Genomic DNA, 17426 nt, shown 5'->3' on the forward strand with positions numbered 1-17426 from the left:
GAGTCACGGTGTGAGGTAGGGTGTGAGGAAGGGGAGGGAGTCACGGTGTGAGGTAGGGTGTGAGGAAGGGGAGGGAGTCACGGTGTGAGGTAGGGAGTCACGGTGTGAGGAAGGCTGTTCTAGCTGGTTTCTGCTGTGGTAGGACAGTCCAACCAAAAGCAGCTTGGGGAGTCAAAGGTTTTGGCTTATCCTTCTGGGTCACAGTCCACCATTGAGGAGGCGGGGCAGGAAATCAAGCAGGCACTAAAGCAGAGACCATGAAAGAACACTGCTTACTGGCCTTCTCTGTAGCTCGCTTTGATACCTTTCTTATTCACTCGTCCAGCCTGGTGCTGGTGAAGGCCACAGTGGTCCTCCACCAATCATCAGTCAAGACAGTGTCTCAAAGACGTGGCCGCTTGTTGGTTTGACCTGTGAAAATTGCTCAGTTGAGGTTCCCTGACTGTAGGTCTAGGCAGAAGACTAGGGTCGTGCTCTAGATGTTTTCAAGGCCATTCTGGGGTCAGGGCTGGGACTACAGCAGCAGTGATAAACATTGTGAGAAGAGGGAAGAGCACCCTGAAGGAAGGACCAGAGGCATTGCAGGGTGGATATCGCTTGCACAGTGTGCCTCAGTGTGCATGGGGAAGCAGAAGGAGGGAATGGGGAGGGTTGAGGATGATGTCTAACTAGGGCCACATTGTTGCTATTGCCACCAGTTAAGATTAGGAGCACTGCGAGAAGAGAGCAAAACTTTCTGTGGTCTTTCTTTCTTTCTTTCTTTCTTTCTTTCTTTCTTTCTTTCTTTCTTTCTTTCTTTCTTTCTTTCTTCCCACACCACCCCCTCCCCCGGGGACTGCAGGCACTTTGGGTAGAACGATATGATATGATGTAATATGACATGATATGATGTTTCCAGCTTGATGGCTAGAGGGTCTGGGGCTGTAGAAAGGAGCTGTGGGCCTTTTCCCACCACCCAGCTCCCGCATGGCTAGCTTTACGCAAAACAATTACACAGAAACTGTATTCTTTTAAACACTACTTGGCCCATTAGCTCTAGCCTCTTACTGGCTAATTCTCACATCTTGATTAACCCATTTCTCATAATCTGTGTAGCACCACGAGGTAGTAACTTACTGGGAAGGATCTTAACCTGTGTCCATCTTGGAGAGGAGAGTTATACCATCTGCCTCACTTCCCTTCTTCCCAGCATTCTGTTCGGTCTACTCCGCTTATCTAAATTCTACCCTATCAGGCCAAGCAGTTTTCTTTATTAATTAACCAATGAAAGCAACAGATAGATAGAAAACACTCCCACATCACAAGGCCAACGAACATAGACTTTGTCATCCCTGTATCCACACAATAGAACTCTAAGATACTAGGTTTCACAGGCTTTTAAAGACCAGTCTTACACCAGGGCTTAGTGCATTCCTTTGGAAAACTACTGAGTCTGGCTTTCAATGAAAAGCAGAGTCCTTGGGCATCAGCCCCGGAATTCCTAACTGGTCCAGAGCTTCCTACAACCAGCCACAAGTGTGCAACAAAACATCTCTCTTCCCAGAGCCACTTCCCTGTCCCTTAAGGTGCATTCCAGCCAGGGTCTCTGTTTCCGTCCTCTGACTGCCAAACCATACAGCTTCTCTCGCTTCCCTTCTTTCTCCCTCTCTTGTTCACTTAGCAGCATAGTATATCCCAGTGATAATGGAAAATATGCTGACCGTACATATGTTTGCTGCCTCTCTGCCTTGTCTGGTTTATTGTCTACTTAATATGATAGGGAAAACTTGGTCTTTCCTGAGCTGCACCGTGAAGTGTTTATATAAGGAAAATAAGAATTTATTCACATTTTTTAGAAGTTTGTTTGCAGTATTAAGCAAATGTGATTCTTCTGACATTTTCCTAAAGAGCTGGGCAGGGAGTTAAGGACCAAGTGGGGCAGTGAGAACAGGAGAGCCACTGACCCCTACTGCTTCTCTAACTCCAGCTCCCCACTGTGGCCAGCAGCTCTGCTTCCCCGAGCTCCCTTAGGCTTCATGAGAGGTACAAAGCTTTCAATGTGGGGAGTTGGGGACCCCGTGGGCAGGGAAGGGAAGGTATTTCTGAACTTCACTGTTCTCAGCAGGCAACAAGGCTGCTCTGGGTGACATCTAGGAACAGCACTTCCAGATCTGGGGTTTAGAAAGGGAGTCTGGGTTGCTATGGAATATTGAACAGAACAAGAAAGACCAGAGCAATCAAGTGAGTTAAAAGGGAGGTTACAGTCTGAGAGGGGTTGAAGGCCTGGGCCAAAGGAAGCAGAACTGGAGAAAGGATATAATTGGTGACTGGCCATGGGGAGTGGGTGCAGAAAGGATGGATGGCCATGGGGTATCAGGACACCATGAAGGGAGAAGGAGAGAAGCAATGTGGAGAAACCAGGCATGCTCAGCAGGATTCAGAAACTAGAGAGAGGTCTGGAGGTTCTATGTGTGAATCTGCTAAGATCATGGTGACTGAGGAGGTAAAAGCAAGCTGCAGGTTACAGCCAACTCCAGGGAGAGCATCACACTCTCATGTATTATCCTCAGAAATGCTTCTGCCAAGGACTGTTTGTGCTGTGTGTGATGAAGATAGCTCTGCCTCTGAGCAGGGATGGGATTATGTTTCAGGAAGGCAGCGATAGCACATCGACTGCTCGTGAAAGAACCATCCCGAGTCGTAGACACATGAGCTTCCCTTGGAATTGCAGCTCCTCTCAGCAGCCTTCTGAAGACAGATTCACAGCTGAGCCTGTGCTAGCTCACACTGTCTCATGCCCGCTAACTCAACTTTCGGGTGGTGTTTTTGTTAAATTATTTAAGGCAAGCTGTAGAGAGATGGAAGGTGGGGGGCGGGGGAGGCACCATCTGACCTTTTGGAAACTATATGTATTCACCGTGAGGAGGAACTTATTTGCGCAGAGGGACAAAGTACCTACAGAATATATGACATGGCCCCTTATAGAGGCAGAAATAACTTCTCCACCCTAGTCCCTCCTTTCCCTGAACTGCTTGTCCTGGATGCAAGAGAAGCTTGGACGTGCAATCTATTATCGGGAAACTATCAGTTTGGGTCTGACAGGCCTGAAAAGCCACTTGTACCGCAGATGATGGGCAGATGCAGCCACATAAGACCTCGTTCAGTGCTATGCTGGCTGGTACACTGGGTCCTTAACTCCCTGTCAGCTCTGTTCGGTCACTAAGCCTAATCATGTAAATCAGGCTCAGTGGCTGGAGTTGTGTAGTTTCACATCTTCTCGTCTCACCATAGCCTCCTTTATAAGGGAATGAGGATTTTAATCATAAGGATTGTTGTTTGAAATACTCCCAGGTGACTTGGAAGACAAGCAAAGGTAAAGATGCCCGGTTTCCTCTGCAGATCTTTAGTTAGCTGTTCAAACAGTGGCAGTTAGCTGCATCTCCCCACTCTTAGAAAGGCAGGGGCTCGTATTCCCTCCTGAGATTTTAGGATCATGACTTTCTTTCTGAAAAGTGGTTTAATAACATTTACCAGAATCAAGAAACCAAATGCCAGAATTGATCAACTGGATCGACCCTTCTTACAAATTTGCTGCTCCCTTCTGTGGAGAACTGGAATAGGGCCGCCTGTTCTTGGGGTTCTCCAGCTGGCTCCCCCACAGCTACTGAGGTGGGAATCAATCACTGCACTGCATTTCTGATACTTGGCCCAACAGAGCAGTTACCGTGAATCACTCATCACAGAGTGTGCCGAGAGGGGTTGCTTGTGGAAATAGTTCTAAGGTACAGTTTTATGCATTCACTCGGTATTAATTCATTGTTTCCTTTGACCAAACTAGGAAAAAAATGTAATTTATAAGATTTTTATTTCAAGTGGAAATGAAGAGGCCTATCTTAACATCAGTGCAGCCATAATAGGCTGCAAACTAGCATTACTGAGACTAGGCCTCACCATTACAATAGCCAGGAAAAGCCACACGCTGTACCCTTCAGAGGACCAATCAGAATGAAGACAAACAAGTACTAGATGCTCCAGAAGATTAAGCATAGCTTACCTAACTTGTATATAGGTTATCAGTTTCCTTATAGCAATGCCAGTACCAATCCCTGTTTGACAAGACTTCTGTTGCCCCACTCCTGCCCAATCAGGAGTTCAAACCCCATCTGAATCCAGAATTCCCCACCCCTGCATTCTTTACTCCTTCAGAACCCTGCCATAGCAATCCAACTGCTGTGTCGGGACAACAGAGAGCCCAAGTTTAGGCTTGCAATATAGGCTCTTTGCTTTTGCATACAAATTTGTGTAAATACTAAACAAAATAATCTTGTACTGTTATGTCTCATTAATTTCTTGATATTTGTATAACATTTTTTTCCTTTTCACATGGGCTATGATTTTTCTGAAAGCAAAGTATTTCTATACTTCTGTATTTTTTGTTTCATTTTCTAATTTTCACCGTAGGATTAAGCCTAAAATGCACTATTTCATAGTTAATTTGCTTGGTATGAAACTCAAATGTACTGGAAAATTCACATTTCATAGCTTCACAGTTTCATTTAGATTCAAGGGAACTCAGTACTTAACCACCTTATGTTCACATCTACTTTTGTTCATGACTGTATCTGTAATCAGGTATGTTATGGTTATCCTATAATGTCTGAAGAGTAGCACCCCAAACTCAGCTGGTGCAGTATGAAGAGGTACTGTATAATTGATTCTAAAGAACAATTGGTTGGTAAAGGACTGTGTATCTCTGGCTCTGTCAGTGTTATTTACATACTTTCACTCATGACATAATGACAATTTCAGTTATTTTTGCCCTTTATTTCCCATAATTTGGTAGATAAGTTTGAGCAACCAGCCCTATAGATTAATTTGTTGTTTCTTTTTCAAAGGTCTCATCAGAAAGTGGAGGACTCAGAAGAAAGCAGTGATGAAATTCTCGCTCGGCTAACATCTGCGGTAAGACAATTGCCCTGCGTGATAGGAAAAATAATGAGACCAAGTTACAGGAAGGAGGCGGTTTGGGAATAGCTTCTTATTGTTGTAAGTGGCACAATGCAAGGTACTGGCAGAGTGGCTTGACTAAACCCTGCTGTAGCCTCCAGTGATATCACAGGTGCTTTTGGTGGAAGGTGTACACAGCCTATACAGCCTTCATGCTGTGCTCATAGCTTCTGGGCTTTGGACCCAGTGTGGCTTAACCTAGGGACAGTGGTGACTTGCAAAACAAATGGGAAAGTAGTCTGTTTGCTTAGTCCGAGAAAGGAATTGTGTTAGGCAACACAAAAAGGTGGAATTGTTTTTTAATATGGTGTTACAACATTGTCACCATGTTTTGTAAGGATGTTGAAAAGAGTGATTAGTGGCTTTGCTGGCTGAAGGGAAGTTCATGACTTTCTTTGTTGTGAAAACTGGCTGTCAATGCTATATATTTTTTTTTTTTGAAAGAAGGTCTCACTGTGTATTCCTGACTGACCCAGAACTCACTATGTAGACAAGATGTCCTTGAACTCACAGTGATCTCCCTGCCTCTGCCTCCAGAGTCATGGGATTAAAAGTGTGTATCACCGTGTTTGGCCCTGTGGATTCTAATCACTAAGTCCATTTTTGACAAGCTCTAGGATTTGTGTCTTTATGCATTTGCTTGGCAGTTTCTGAGAAGCTTTTCTAGCCTCTCTGGAGACTCTTTACTGCTGCATTAGTACCTTTGTCTGAGTTTGCATCTCCTACTTTGATCAGCACCGTGACTGAAGTAACTTGAGGAGGAAAGGGTTTAAGAATTTATTTTAGCTTACACTTTATAGTCTGTCATCAGGGGCAGCCAGGTAGAAACTCAAGGTGACAACCTGGTTGTAGGAACTGAAATGGAGACCACAGAGGAACACAGCGTAAGGACTTGCTCCACCTGGCTCATGCTCAACCTGTTTTCTTACATAGCCCAGGTGCTGTCCAGACATGTCACAGGCCAATCTGATGGAGGCAATTCCCCAATAATGAGGATCCTACTTTCCAAGTATGTCAAGTTGATAACCAAGATTAGCCCTGACACCCTTAATGAAACGCTAATAGCAGAAATCATGCTTGATTGGGTTGTATATGAGAGAAACGGTCTGCATGAAGTGTGACACACTAGGTCTTGCCACCTGGACACCACTTGATGGATGAAAGTTCTTTACTACTCTGGAATGAGTTTAGTAAAGTAATCTGGGACTGAGTATGGGAAGCTTTGATACAGAATCCCACACAAGAGAAAAATCTTGACAGTGTGTTAGGAAAATATTTAACAACACACTTCTAGGTTAAACTATAGAACAAAAAGGAGTGCTTGTTTTACACAAAACAATAATTACCATCTAGAAACCACTCTGAGTCTGATGCTGTGTTAAATATACCGTCTGTCCATGTGTGTGTGCACTCTGCTAAGATGTGCAACAGCACTGGGAAGCAGCTGGCATCGTTTCTGTTTTATAGGTAGGAAAGCCAGAAGAGGTTATTTAACTCCAAACTAAAGTTTAACTAGAAGGAAGCATTTTCTACATTTTCTTTTTTGCATTTCTCTAAAAGGGGCTATTATAACCAGCTACTTAATTACCATAGAATATCAATTTCTCAACAGTTTTTTTTCCTGTTTGGTATCTGAATAACCCCTACAGGCTCATATATCTGAATGCTTAGTCATTAGGGAGTGGCACTACTTGAGAGGGATTAGGAGGCGTGGCTTTGTTTGGGTAATTGTGGCCATGCTGGAAGAAGTGTGTCACTGGGGGTGGGCTTTGAGGTTTCGAGGGCCCAAGCCAGGCCCCGTTTCTTTCTCTTCCTTCTGCCTGTGGATCTGCATGTAGAACTCTCAACTCCTGCAGCACCGTGTCTGCCTGTGGGCCACCATACTCCCTGCAATGATGAGAATGAACTCAACCTCTAAAACGGTCAGCAAGCCTTTATAAGAAATGCTGTGGTCATGGTGTCTCCTCACAGCAATGGAACACTGACTAATGGAACATTGTCCAGGGTTGTGATGGAGCTCACTTCCAGTCTTCTATGAACTTGTCCTCCCAAGCTTCGGCTTCCTACCATCCTTTCTTGTAAAACGTTTTATTCTCTTATTTCCTCCATTTGGAATCTGACTTTATAGATAAGTTGACCCAAAATTACCACCATGTACTAAGTCCTGGTTTCTCCTAGGTCTTTGTCTGATTTCTCTTGCTGCCTTTTCCACCCAACTCTCTTGGGTAATACTTGTTAGAGAGCCAGTGTGTCCCAATGAGAACCATTGTCTTGTCAGGTACAGCTGGACACAACAATGAAAGTCCAAGACTGTGTCTTCCCAAGGCACCTTGCCTTCCGTTACTTCCTGTTCCTCTGACATGCTTGTCCCATATTTTCCCTTCGCTTGTGTACAAAGCCTCTCTCTCTGTGGTCTTCCTATTTCCTTTCTTGGTGCAAAAAGATTAAAATAGCTAGCATTTCTTTAATCCCTCTTTGATAACTCAACAATTTGAATTTGTATGTTGGAGAAATTCCCTATCCCAGGGGTACATGAGCATGGTGGTGATGGGGTTTTTGCTGTTATCATCAATTATTGTTTTATTTGATTTTTAGTGGCATACTCAACCCAACATGAGTACTTCCTTTTTTGGAAATTTCAAGTTTCATGATGCAGCAATAGCATAGGGTTTGGATTCTCTGAGTCTTTAAGAAGGTGGGATATTAAAGACCTGTTCATCGTGTAAGACAAACTAGCTATGCCTGAAAGTAATTTTCACCAGGGAGTGAGGAGGGTGCAGGGACCTGTAACCTTGAGTGCATAATGAGCACAATCACATCATTTTAAAACACTTTGAGCAACCATTTTAGAATGTACACACTCATCTCCACTCCTTCTCTCACTGACTGAGTGGGCTTTTCAGTGAATGGCAGTACGCTCCTCCCACCCCACCCTGGAATGACTAGCCTTCCTTCTGCCCTCATCAGGATCACACACATTGCATTACCTTATACCTTTTATCTGTGGGAAATATAAAATGCCTACTTGGAGTCCTCAATCTGACTCTTCTCTTTCAGTAGTAATAAAAGAAATAATTATGTGATTTGGGGAAGGGCCAGATGGGTTGAGCATTGAGAGGAGGTATCCAATGAGGCCCATGATTCCAGATCTGGTTCCAGGCAATAGCAGCATCTTTGGATCAATGGTGTAGCTCAGTGGTAGAGTGGTAGCACATTTCTGGTGGTGTTTCTGTTTTCTAAGGGCCACAGCGCTTGTTCCTCCTTCTCTCCTTGTGTGTCAGTGCTGCCGTCATCCTGCTAGAGTGTTCAGAGGCCACTGGGTGTGGACTGAAGATCTCTGGGGTCATGTGAAGAGGGGATAAAGTTCCTTCAGTTTCTCAGGGACACTTTGTAATCATGCATGCTATTGTACTGTGTATGTGTTTACATATGTACTCATGTCGGACGCCTATTGCACATCAGCTGTATTCTCTTCTTCCCGTGAATAGATTTCCAAACCGCACCCCCAATCCAGTAGACATCTCAGCATTGTTTTCAGCATGAACATGGTGGTTCCTAACTGACAGTTATTCCAGTTTCAGGAGATCCAGTGCCCTCTTCTGACCTCTGCAGGCACAGGAACATACATACATGGTGCACATACACGCATGCAGGCAGAACACTCGTACATCTAAAATATAATAAATAAATCTTCACAAAATTAAAAAAAAGTTTCTGAGTTATCATTTTTAATTTCAAAGAAAATACCTAAGCCTAACCATATATGATAATATAATGAAATTCTGCATCTAAAGACTTGGTCTATGGGAGCAACACAGTATGTGTTGTTTAGCTTACTGTTGTGAGCCCAAAGTCCCTATCTTATTTTATCTGTTCAAAGACTTGGTGTATAGTTCAATATTAGAGTACATGCTAAAGGCATGGGGTTCTAGACCCAAATCTCCCTCACCAGAAAAGGACATTTGTTCAAGCCAAGCATGGTAGTATACCTGTAATTCCAACACTTTGAAGGTAAAGACAGGAGGATTAGGAGTTTAAGACCATCCTCAAACATGTAGTTACTTTGAGGCAAGTCGAGGCTGTGCAAGATTATCTCAAAAGACAATTAAGAAACAAAAAGAGAAAAAAGTGTGATGGTTATATATATGGTAGTAATCTATCCAGAGTCATGTGACTAAAGCTTAGTAAAGAGTTAATCCCTTGGGAATCGCAGAAGGCCTTATGTTATGTGTGTTTACCCATGTGTGTATATCAACATTGTGGGGGGTGGTCCAAGATGAGGATCATCGCGTTGATGAGAGTGCACATAGAAATGTAGACCTTATTAATCCACAAGGGACAGAAATATGTCATTGAATGCTCAGTTTGGGCATTGGCCATCATGGGTTTGTGAAATGTGCTTCCTGTTTGGTCCTTTCCAGAGAAGTCTGAGGAACTATAAAATGAAGACCATACATATTTTATAGTGGGCTACTTCTCTGTACATTGGTTTAATGTTGTAAGGAGGAAAGCAGCTGCTTGTTTGTTCCCAGCTGCTCAGCTAGCTTAGACCCAAAATAATTACACAGAAACTGTATTATGTAAATCACTGCTTGGATCATTAGCTCTAGCTTCTTATTGGCTAACTCTTACATACAAATTTAACCCATTTCTATTTATCTGTGTATCACCACAAGGTCATGGCCTATCAGCAAAGTTTCAGCATGTCTATCTCTGGTGATGGCAGCTCCATGGCATCCCCCTGACTCCGCCTTTTTTTCTCCCAGAATTCACTTCCATCTTCCCCGCCTACCTAAGTTCTGCCCTGCTATAGGTCCAAATCAGTTTCTTTATTCATTAATGGTGTTCATGTATACAGAGGGAAATCCCACATCACCTCCCCTTTTCTGTTTAAATAAAAAGGAAGACTTTATCTTCAACATAGTAAAATTACATATAACAAAACAGTTATCAAATAAGAATTACAGTTACAATATTTATATCTACTTTTATCATAACTAAGGAAAACTATAAATTCTTCAACTCCATCAAAGACTCCAGAAGTATATAATATTACCTAAGTAAACAGGAAGTGCATTGTAAGCAACTTCCAAAACTCTAGAATTGACAGAGACATCTCACTGCCTGGACAGTCACCCAAAGTTCTTCTGTACCATTAGGGCATCCATCTTCAGCCTACAGTCCCATAGTATCCAGCAGACTTTTTCATAAAGCAGAAAATCTCAATGACAGTTCCACCTATATTGGCAGTTTTGCTAATCACTTTCTTTTGTATCCTGCAGAATGTCTAGTAGAAACAGGAACCCCGAAGGACCATCTTACCTTTAGGCATTTTAACAGTCATTTTTCTGTGGGCCCTGTATGTCCAGTCAAGCAGTCCAGGCAAGATCAGTTTCTTGCCCAAATGGCTAACCAAGTACATAAGGAGCCTCTGCTATGCCCATCTTCCTCTTGAAGTAGCTTGTACTGCCAGAAGCAGATGTGTCTCATTGTCACAAAAAGAGTTAAGTTATTAAAACATCTTAAATGTCATATTCTGAAGGTCTCTGAAAGGTTTGAAGAATATCTATCTAACTGAAATATATCTCTATTCATCTAGAAAATCTAACTAATATGACTACAAGCTTGACTATTATAGATGACTATCTATTAACCTATATTTTTAAATTATACATTAAATTTTTTAAATGAGTTGCAGAAAATAATACCTTAATCAAGATCAGAAATACATATACATATAACAAAATTGACCTTAAATTTGTATCAATAAATCAATATTTGTATCAATATAAGTCTCTATGACATATTCCCCTTTAAATGTAAAGAAACATTTACAAACAATATTTGAGAATATGGGCATAGTTTCTCCAAACTGCTTCCTGCTGTTTATTGGGAGAAGTAATTTTTTGAGGGGTGCTCCCAGTGATCTTCCGGGGGGGGGGTCTCAGTCCATCAAACCATATTAGCCTGGAAGTAATCCACAGGTTCTCATCCTTTTGGGAAACAAGAAAAGAACCTCTTTTCCAAAGCAACATATCCTTAGACCCAAATTCTGAAGTCATGATATACATTCTGGTTTAGCTTAGCAGCCCATACAATGAAATGTCTCTCTGTATTTAAATATGGTGGAGGTAGTTCACCTAGCTCTATGACTGCTGGGTGGGAGCCATCCTTACCACCTAAACCCTGGATAGCACCATGAAGCATATAAACTTCTTTTTTTGCTGAGTAAAAGCTAAATCCACCATGCAGTGCACTGTGTGGCCTGTGTATGGTGGCAGGTATCCACCATGCTCTCCTGCCTGCACAAGCCTAGTAGACCTGATCCCACTACCTGCCCAGGCAGGGAACACTGAGCTGTGGGCATGGTCTCAACTACTTTCCTCCTGACCCCAAGTGGGCACACAAACACCCGGGCCTACAAATGCCGTTCAAATGCTCCATAGCTGGAGTTTGTACTAGCAGCATGGCCCAGGAAGCTGTGTTTTAAAACCTCATGGCTTTTTGTTTTCTGCTATGGCTGAATTAGAAAAACCTCTGGAAGAAAAATGATGCTAAACTTGGTTTTATGTATCTAGATTTCCTTTTCAAGCTTTTATAGGTTTTACATGGATTTAGTCTACCACATGGGCACGCCAAATTGTTGCAAGGAGGGAGGAGGCCGCTTCTTGGTTCCCAGCTGCCCAAGAAACTGCATTATTTAAATCACTGCTTGGCCCATTAGCTCTAGCTACTTATTGGCTAACTCTTACATATGAATTTAACCCATTTCTATTAATCTGTGTATCACCACGAGGTCATGGCCTACCAGCAAAGTTTCAGCATGCCTATCTCCAGTGACAGCTCCGTAACTCCTCCCTTCTTTCTCCCAGCATTCATTTCTGTCTTCTCTGCCTACTTAAGTTCTGCCCTGCTATAGGTCCAAAGCAGTTTCTTAATTCATTAATGATATTCAAGCATACAGAGGGAAATCCCACATCAGTTTAAGTAGAACTTTTAATAGTTGAATACATGAAATGGAATTTCACAAACATAAGTTAGAGTCACAGCACTGTCTGGTGTGTCCACATATGGAGAAGAGCCAGGAGACATGAAAAAGTAAGATTTAAGATTCTTTTGGTGACGAAAGACTAAGGTAAATTTTAAACAAAAAAAAAAAAAATTTAAATCTGCTTTGTCTTCTCATATTGCTTCACAAATTAAGAAACAATGATATCTTGTATATATTTTTGATAGAAATATAAACTCTTTTCTATGTTTATGGATGCCAAATGAGTATAAATCTGTTTGCTACCACACCATGAATTTCATTTTTCTTGCCAGAAACTTGCGTTATTTCACTTGAACATAATGGTCTCATAGTTAAAAACACAAACACACAAACACTTCTTATAGAATTTGAAAGCACTCAGAAAGAACCTATTATTAATACTGAAGTAGTTATAATTTACTGGGTGTTTTTCTTGTGTACGTAATTCTTAACCATGAAGCTAAGTATTTTAATTTTTCAGTCTGTACTATATTGGGATTTGTGGTTGTTGGTTCTTGTATCTGTTTTGAGACAGTCCCTCCTGCAGCCCAGGCTGGCCTTAAACTGTCTGGGTGGCTGAGGTGGACTGTGAGCTCCCAGCTTTCCTGCCTCCATCTTCCAGCTGGTCGACTTGTGAGCTTGTGACGTGCATCACCTCACCCACCTGTGATTGGTGCTTTCCGCTTAACATGTTTCCATTTAAAAGCATTACCTGCAACACAAGCAGTGATTCTGTGATTTCATAGTCCACAAATCTATCATTTTCTTCTCTTTTGAACATTGTGGTTATTTTCAGTCTTGCGCTCTTAGAAACAACACTAAGAGGAATCTTTACTTGGAAATGTCCCATCCTCCTCTGCATTCCCCGGGACTGGGGCAAGCACTTAGTGACTGAACCGTATCTCCAGCACTTTGGGAAATCTTTTGAAGAACTTGTTTGCTGATGGCAATCTGTTGGTTTACTGTTGATTCCTGAAAACCCGAATGAGAAGTGGGTAAGAGGCAAGGATGACAGGCATCGAGGTGCGATCCAGCTCGTGCTTTCTGCGCGCTGTTGTAGTCCGGTTTCACACTGCAGAACGTGCTGCCACTGAAACAAGATGTCTGAGACAGACAATGCTAATCACACAGTGATCAGTAGGACATGAAGAGTGTGGTACTCACATGTAATCCCAGCCCCTGAAGGCTAAGGGAGGAAGAGCCTGAGTCTGAGGCCAACCGTTTTCTATATAGTTACATAGCTACACCAGATAAACAAGGATTTAAAATAAAGTAGAATCCTACCATGATAGATTTTTTTCTCATTATTAACACTCAGGTCACTATTTACTGCATGGTCTAATTGGGTTTGCGGCTTCATTATAGAATTCTTAAGATTTGATGCAACAAGGCCTCTGGAGACATTTTATATAGTACTTTTATTTTTAACCCAGTAAAATTATGAATATTGTTAACTGTTATTACATAGTTTGTAAGCTAATTCAGATAGTTTATCAGGTTACCCAAGTTCATTTTTTAGAAAAAACAAACAAAAAAAGAAATACGACTTGGCATATGTGTTGACAGACCCTGGGCACCCATGGATACACACTGCTGTGGATGCTACTGGGGAACAAATCAGGATCGTCGGATAGGGGTTTTAAATGGTCCCGTGGAGGGAGGGGCATTGGGTCAACATTGCTCTGAGGGACAGGGAGAGTGACACAGAGAACAGCATTGTGTTTAGAAATAGCAGCAAGGGCATTAAAGCTCAGTGGTGTTTGTTTAAGGAACTAGCAGGGTGTGCGATGCTTAGGAGGTGGAAAGAATCCTTTATTTAACATGGGCAGAGTGAACTGACAAATGTCTAGAATGCAGCAGGAGGCTTGAGATTCTACTGAGGCAAAAATAGATGCTGAATCTCCCAAGAGGATTGCAATGTGTGTAAGAAGCTTTATCTGTTGGATGGGTCAGAAAAGGAAAAGAATCAGGCTTAAGTTAACCCTGTTAACCATCTTGCTTTCATTAAACTAATTTCAGTACAGTTGAACCAGTTTGCACTGTGTCTCCACATGGCACTGTGCCTTAGTAATTAGAGTAAATCCATGCTTCTGTTAAGTGGAACTCTTGGTTTCTTGAAAACATCGTGGTTGGTTTCTTCAAGACAAAGATAGACAGGAAGAAACCCTTAGAAATTGTCTTCTCTTTTCACATGTTGTGCTGGCTAGTTTTATGTCAACTTGATACAAGCTAAAAACACCTGGAAGAAGGGACATAAATTGAAAAAAAATCCTCCATAAGAGCTGGCTGTAGTACATTTTCTTAATTAGTAATTAGTGGGGGAGGGTCCAGTCAATGTGGTCCTGGGTTCTATAGAAAGCTATGAAGAACAAGCCAGTGAGCAGCACCCCTCCATGGCCTCTGCATCAGCTCCTGCCTTCAGGTTCCTGCCCTGCTGGAGTTTCTGTCCTGACTTCCTTTAAAGATGAACTACGATCTGGAAGTGAAAGATAAGTGAACCCTTTCTCCCCACCTTGCTTTTGATCACAGTGATCGCTAACTGGTACAGAGGTTACCAGTGTCTTCACATGTCTTATTGAGTCTTGTATCAGGGCTTCAATATTTCACTAGAATGTAGCATCTCTTTGTCCCTAACCCAAGCCTGTGTAGACATTCTCATCTCTTCTTTTACTTTTCTTTCTCCACTCTTCCCTTTTGCTACCCATTGTGCCGTCTCTAAGTCGGGCATTGAGAGGCTTTGGGAGTAGTTGTCAGGTCAATGTAAGCTTTTCTTTGCTGCCACAGCTAAGATCTGGTATCAGTTCTCTGTGAGTGCTGTCAACACAGGGCCACACAAGGCTTCACTGGACACTCCTGCCCCATTTCCTCCCTTCTCCTAACTTCTCTTCTTTCTGAATCTGTAGAACCTAACCTTCTGCAGCATGTTTCTAGTTTCCGTCACTGGAATCACCCATCTTCATAGGAGACCCATTTTCTTTTTTTTTTTTTTTTTTTTTGGGCTCAATGTCCTTTATTTATGGCTAGAAACCAATTATGAGTGAGTACATCCCATGTTCATCTTTTTCGGTCTGGGTTACCTCACTCAGGATAGTGTTTTCTATTTCCATCCATTTGCATGCAAAATTCAAGATGTCATTGTTTTTTACTGCTGAGTAGTACTCTAATATGTATATATTCCACACTTTCTTCATCCATTCTTCCATTGAAGGGCATTTAGGTTGTTTCCAGGTTCTGGATATTACAAGTAATGCTGCTATGAACATAGTTGAACAAATACTTTTGTAATATGGTAGGGCATCTCTTGGGTATATTCCCAAGAGTGGTATTGCTGGGTCCTGGGGTAGGTTCGTCCCGAATTTCCTGAGAAACTGCCACACTGATTTCCAAAGTGGTTGCACAAGTTTGCATTCCCACCAGCAATGGATGAGTGTACCTCTTTCTCCACAACCTCTCCTGCAAAGGCTATCATTGGTGTTTTTGATTTTACCCATTCTTACAGGTATAAGTAGAAGACCCATTTTCTAAATGACTTAACAGCCAGCCCTCTCCAGGCTCCTGAGAAACATGGAGGCAGTATTGCTTGCTGCACTTCTGAAATGCCTGTAGTCCCAGCACAGGACCTACTTCCTCTCTGCTGCTGTAGTCCACCATGTCCCCTTTGCCAGGCTTCTTGCTGTTTTCAAATGAGATGAGTCCCATTGTCCATTAAACTCCAAGGGCACTAGTCTTTGAAGTGACTGAGCCCTCATGAATTTGAGGTTTGCTGTCCCTACAGCATCCCCATCATTCCCTTGAAATAAATGTCCTTTGTTGCTCCTTTCTGAGCCTCCTCGTACTTCCTGGAGGTGGACGAGAGCTGAGGCTTGCAAAATGGGGTTAGGAAGTTCACATAGCACCTGCATTTAGGACTGCACAGATGCTCAGACCACATGGCACCTGCAGTTAGGACTGCTGAGATGCTCAGACCACATGGGAGATCTCCTCTAATATGTGTAATATGAATATGAAACCAGGCCTAAGAATATCCCAGATCTAAGTGGAAAACATGGAAAGCTCAGTAGATCCTATGCCAGTCATGGACAAATTAGAATATCATTTTAATTTGATTTAGACTAGATTTAAGGAACAAGACTGCTGTTTTAACATTTTCTAGAGCCCTTAATTTATTCAATGAAACTGTAAGTGGACAGTGAGCACATGGGAGGTCTGAGGCTTAAAAAAATGAGCAAAAGAGGTCGCCCAGGAGCTTGAGCATTGGGTGCTCTTTTAGAGGACCTGGGTTTGATCCCCTCTACCTATGTGACTGTAACTCTGATGCTAGGGAATCTGACAGACTCATCTGGCTTCTAAGGATATCAGGCATGTCCATGGTGCATTGCAGCAAAATACCTATATACATAAAAAGAAGTCAATAAAAATTTGAAAATATTTTAATAATTAAAAACTATAGAGGTTAAAGTTGTAGTTCAATGGTAGAGTATATGATTAGCATGACTGAGGCTTCGGGTTTGTTCTTCTCCCTGACCCTCGCCATCACCACCCAAAAAGGGGGAGGAAAAGAAAGGGGAGAGAGGAGGGAAAGGTGGGAAAGTGATCATAAAACCTCCAGGAAACAATGACCAGGGTCTTCAAACGAAGCTGCTTATTCACACCAAAGACTCCCTTGGAAATTATGTTCCTAGATTGTTTTAGTTAATTATTTATAGAAGTGTCTGAGCCTGGCTGTGGTGGCACACACCTTTAAACCCAGGACTCCAGAGGCTGAGGCAGGCAGATCTCTGACTCAGATTGTTCTACAGACTGATTTCCAGGACAGCCAGGGCTGCACAGAGAAACCTGTCTCAAAAAAAAAAAAACAAAGCCAAAACAAACAAAAGAGATGTGTCTGCAGAGACCAGGTAGTTGTGTTCTTATTGATCTAGCTGATGTCTTAAACTGGGAGAGGAGAGAGTTGAGCCTAACAGTGAGGTGGACTAAAGTCTCACGCCATAGCCCACTTTACTCAGAGCATCGGGCAGCTTGTGTCTGTAGGTATTGTGAGGGCCAAGCAAGGTCAACTGAGAAAAGTTCAGGAGAGTTTGGGCTGCCTACAGTCACGAGAACAACCATGCTTGAAAACATTTTTGGATAACAAGAGAAAACACAGTGTTTAAAGAAAATCCAGTCCCACTTACTACAGCTGGGAGGGGCACTGAAGCATGTTTCCAGAGCAAATCTATGTTCTGGAGGAACAGAGGTTCCAGGACTCTTGTTTACTTGGTGTTTTCTCACAAGCTCTAAGAAGTCCCCTAAAACAGCTTCATTCGAGGTCTGAGTTCCAACAGGTATGACAGAAACCTGTAAGAGGGTTAACACACGGTATGAATTCAGCTTGTTCTGAATCATCTTCGTATGTATTACAGAATGTTTT

General features: G+C 42.4%; 1 protein-coding gene across 1 annotated transcript in view; it reads left to right on the plus strand.

Moving 5' to 3' along the window:
- Rapgef5 (Rap guanine nucleotide exchange factor 5) overlaps positions 1-17426 on the plus strand; it is a 239505-nt gene that overhangs the window by 54158 nt on the left and 167921 nt on the right. Inside the window, exon 6 of the mRNA XM_005343679.1 lies at positions 4875-4941. Within this exon, the coding sequence (XP_005343736.1) occupies positions 4875-4941 (67 nt within the window). The remainder of the gene's footprint in view (positions 1-4874; positions 4942-17426) is intronic.

The sequence above is a fragment of the Microtus ochrogaster genome, chromosome 1 (assembly GCF_000317375.1).
Source record: "Microtus ochrogaster isolate Prairie Vole_2 chromosome 1, MicOch1.0, whole genome shotgun sequence".
NCBI lineage: Eukaryota > Metazoa > Chordata > Mammalia > Rodentia > Cricetidae > Microtus > Microtus ochrogaster.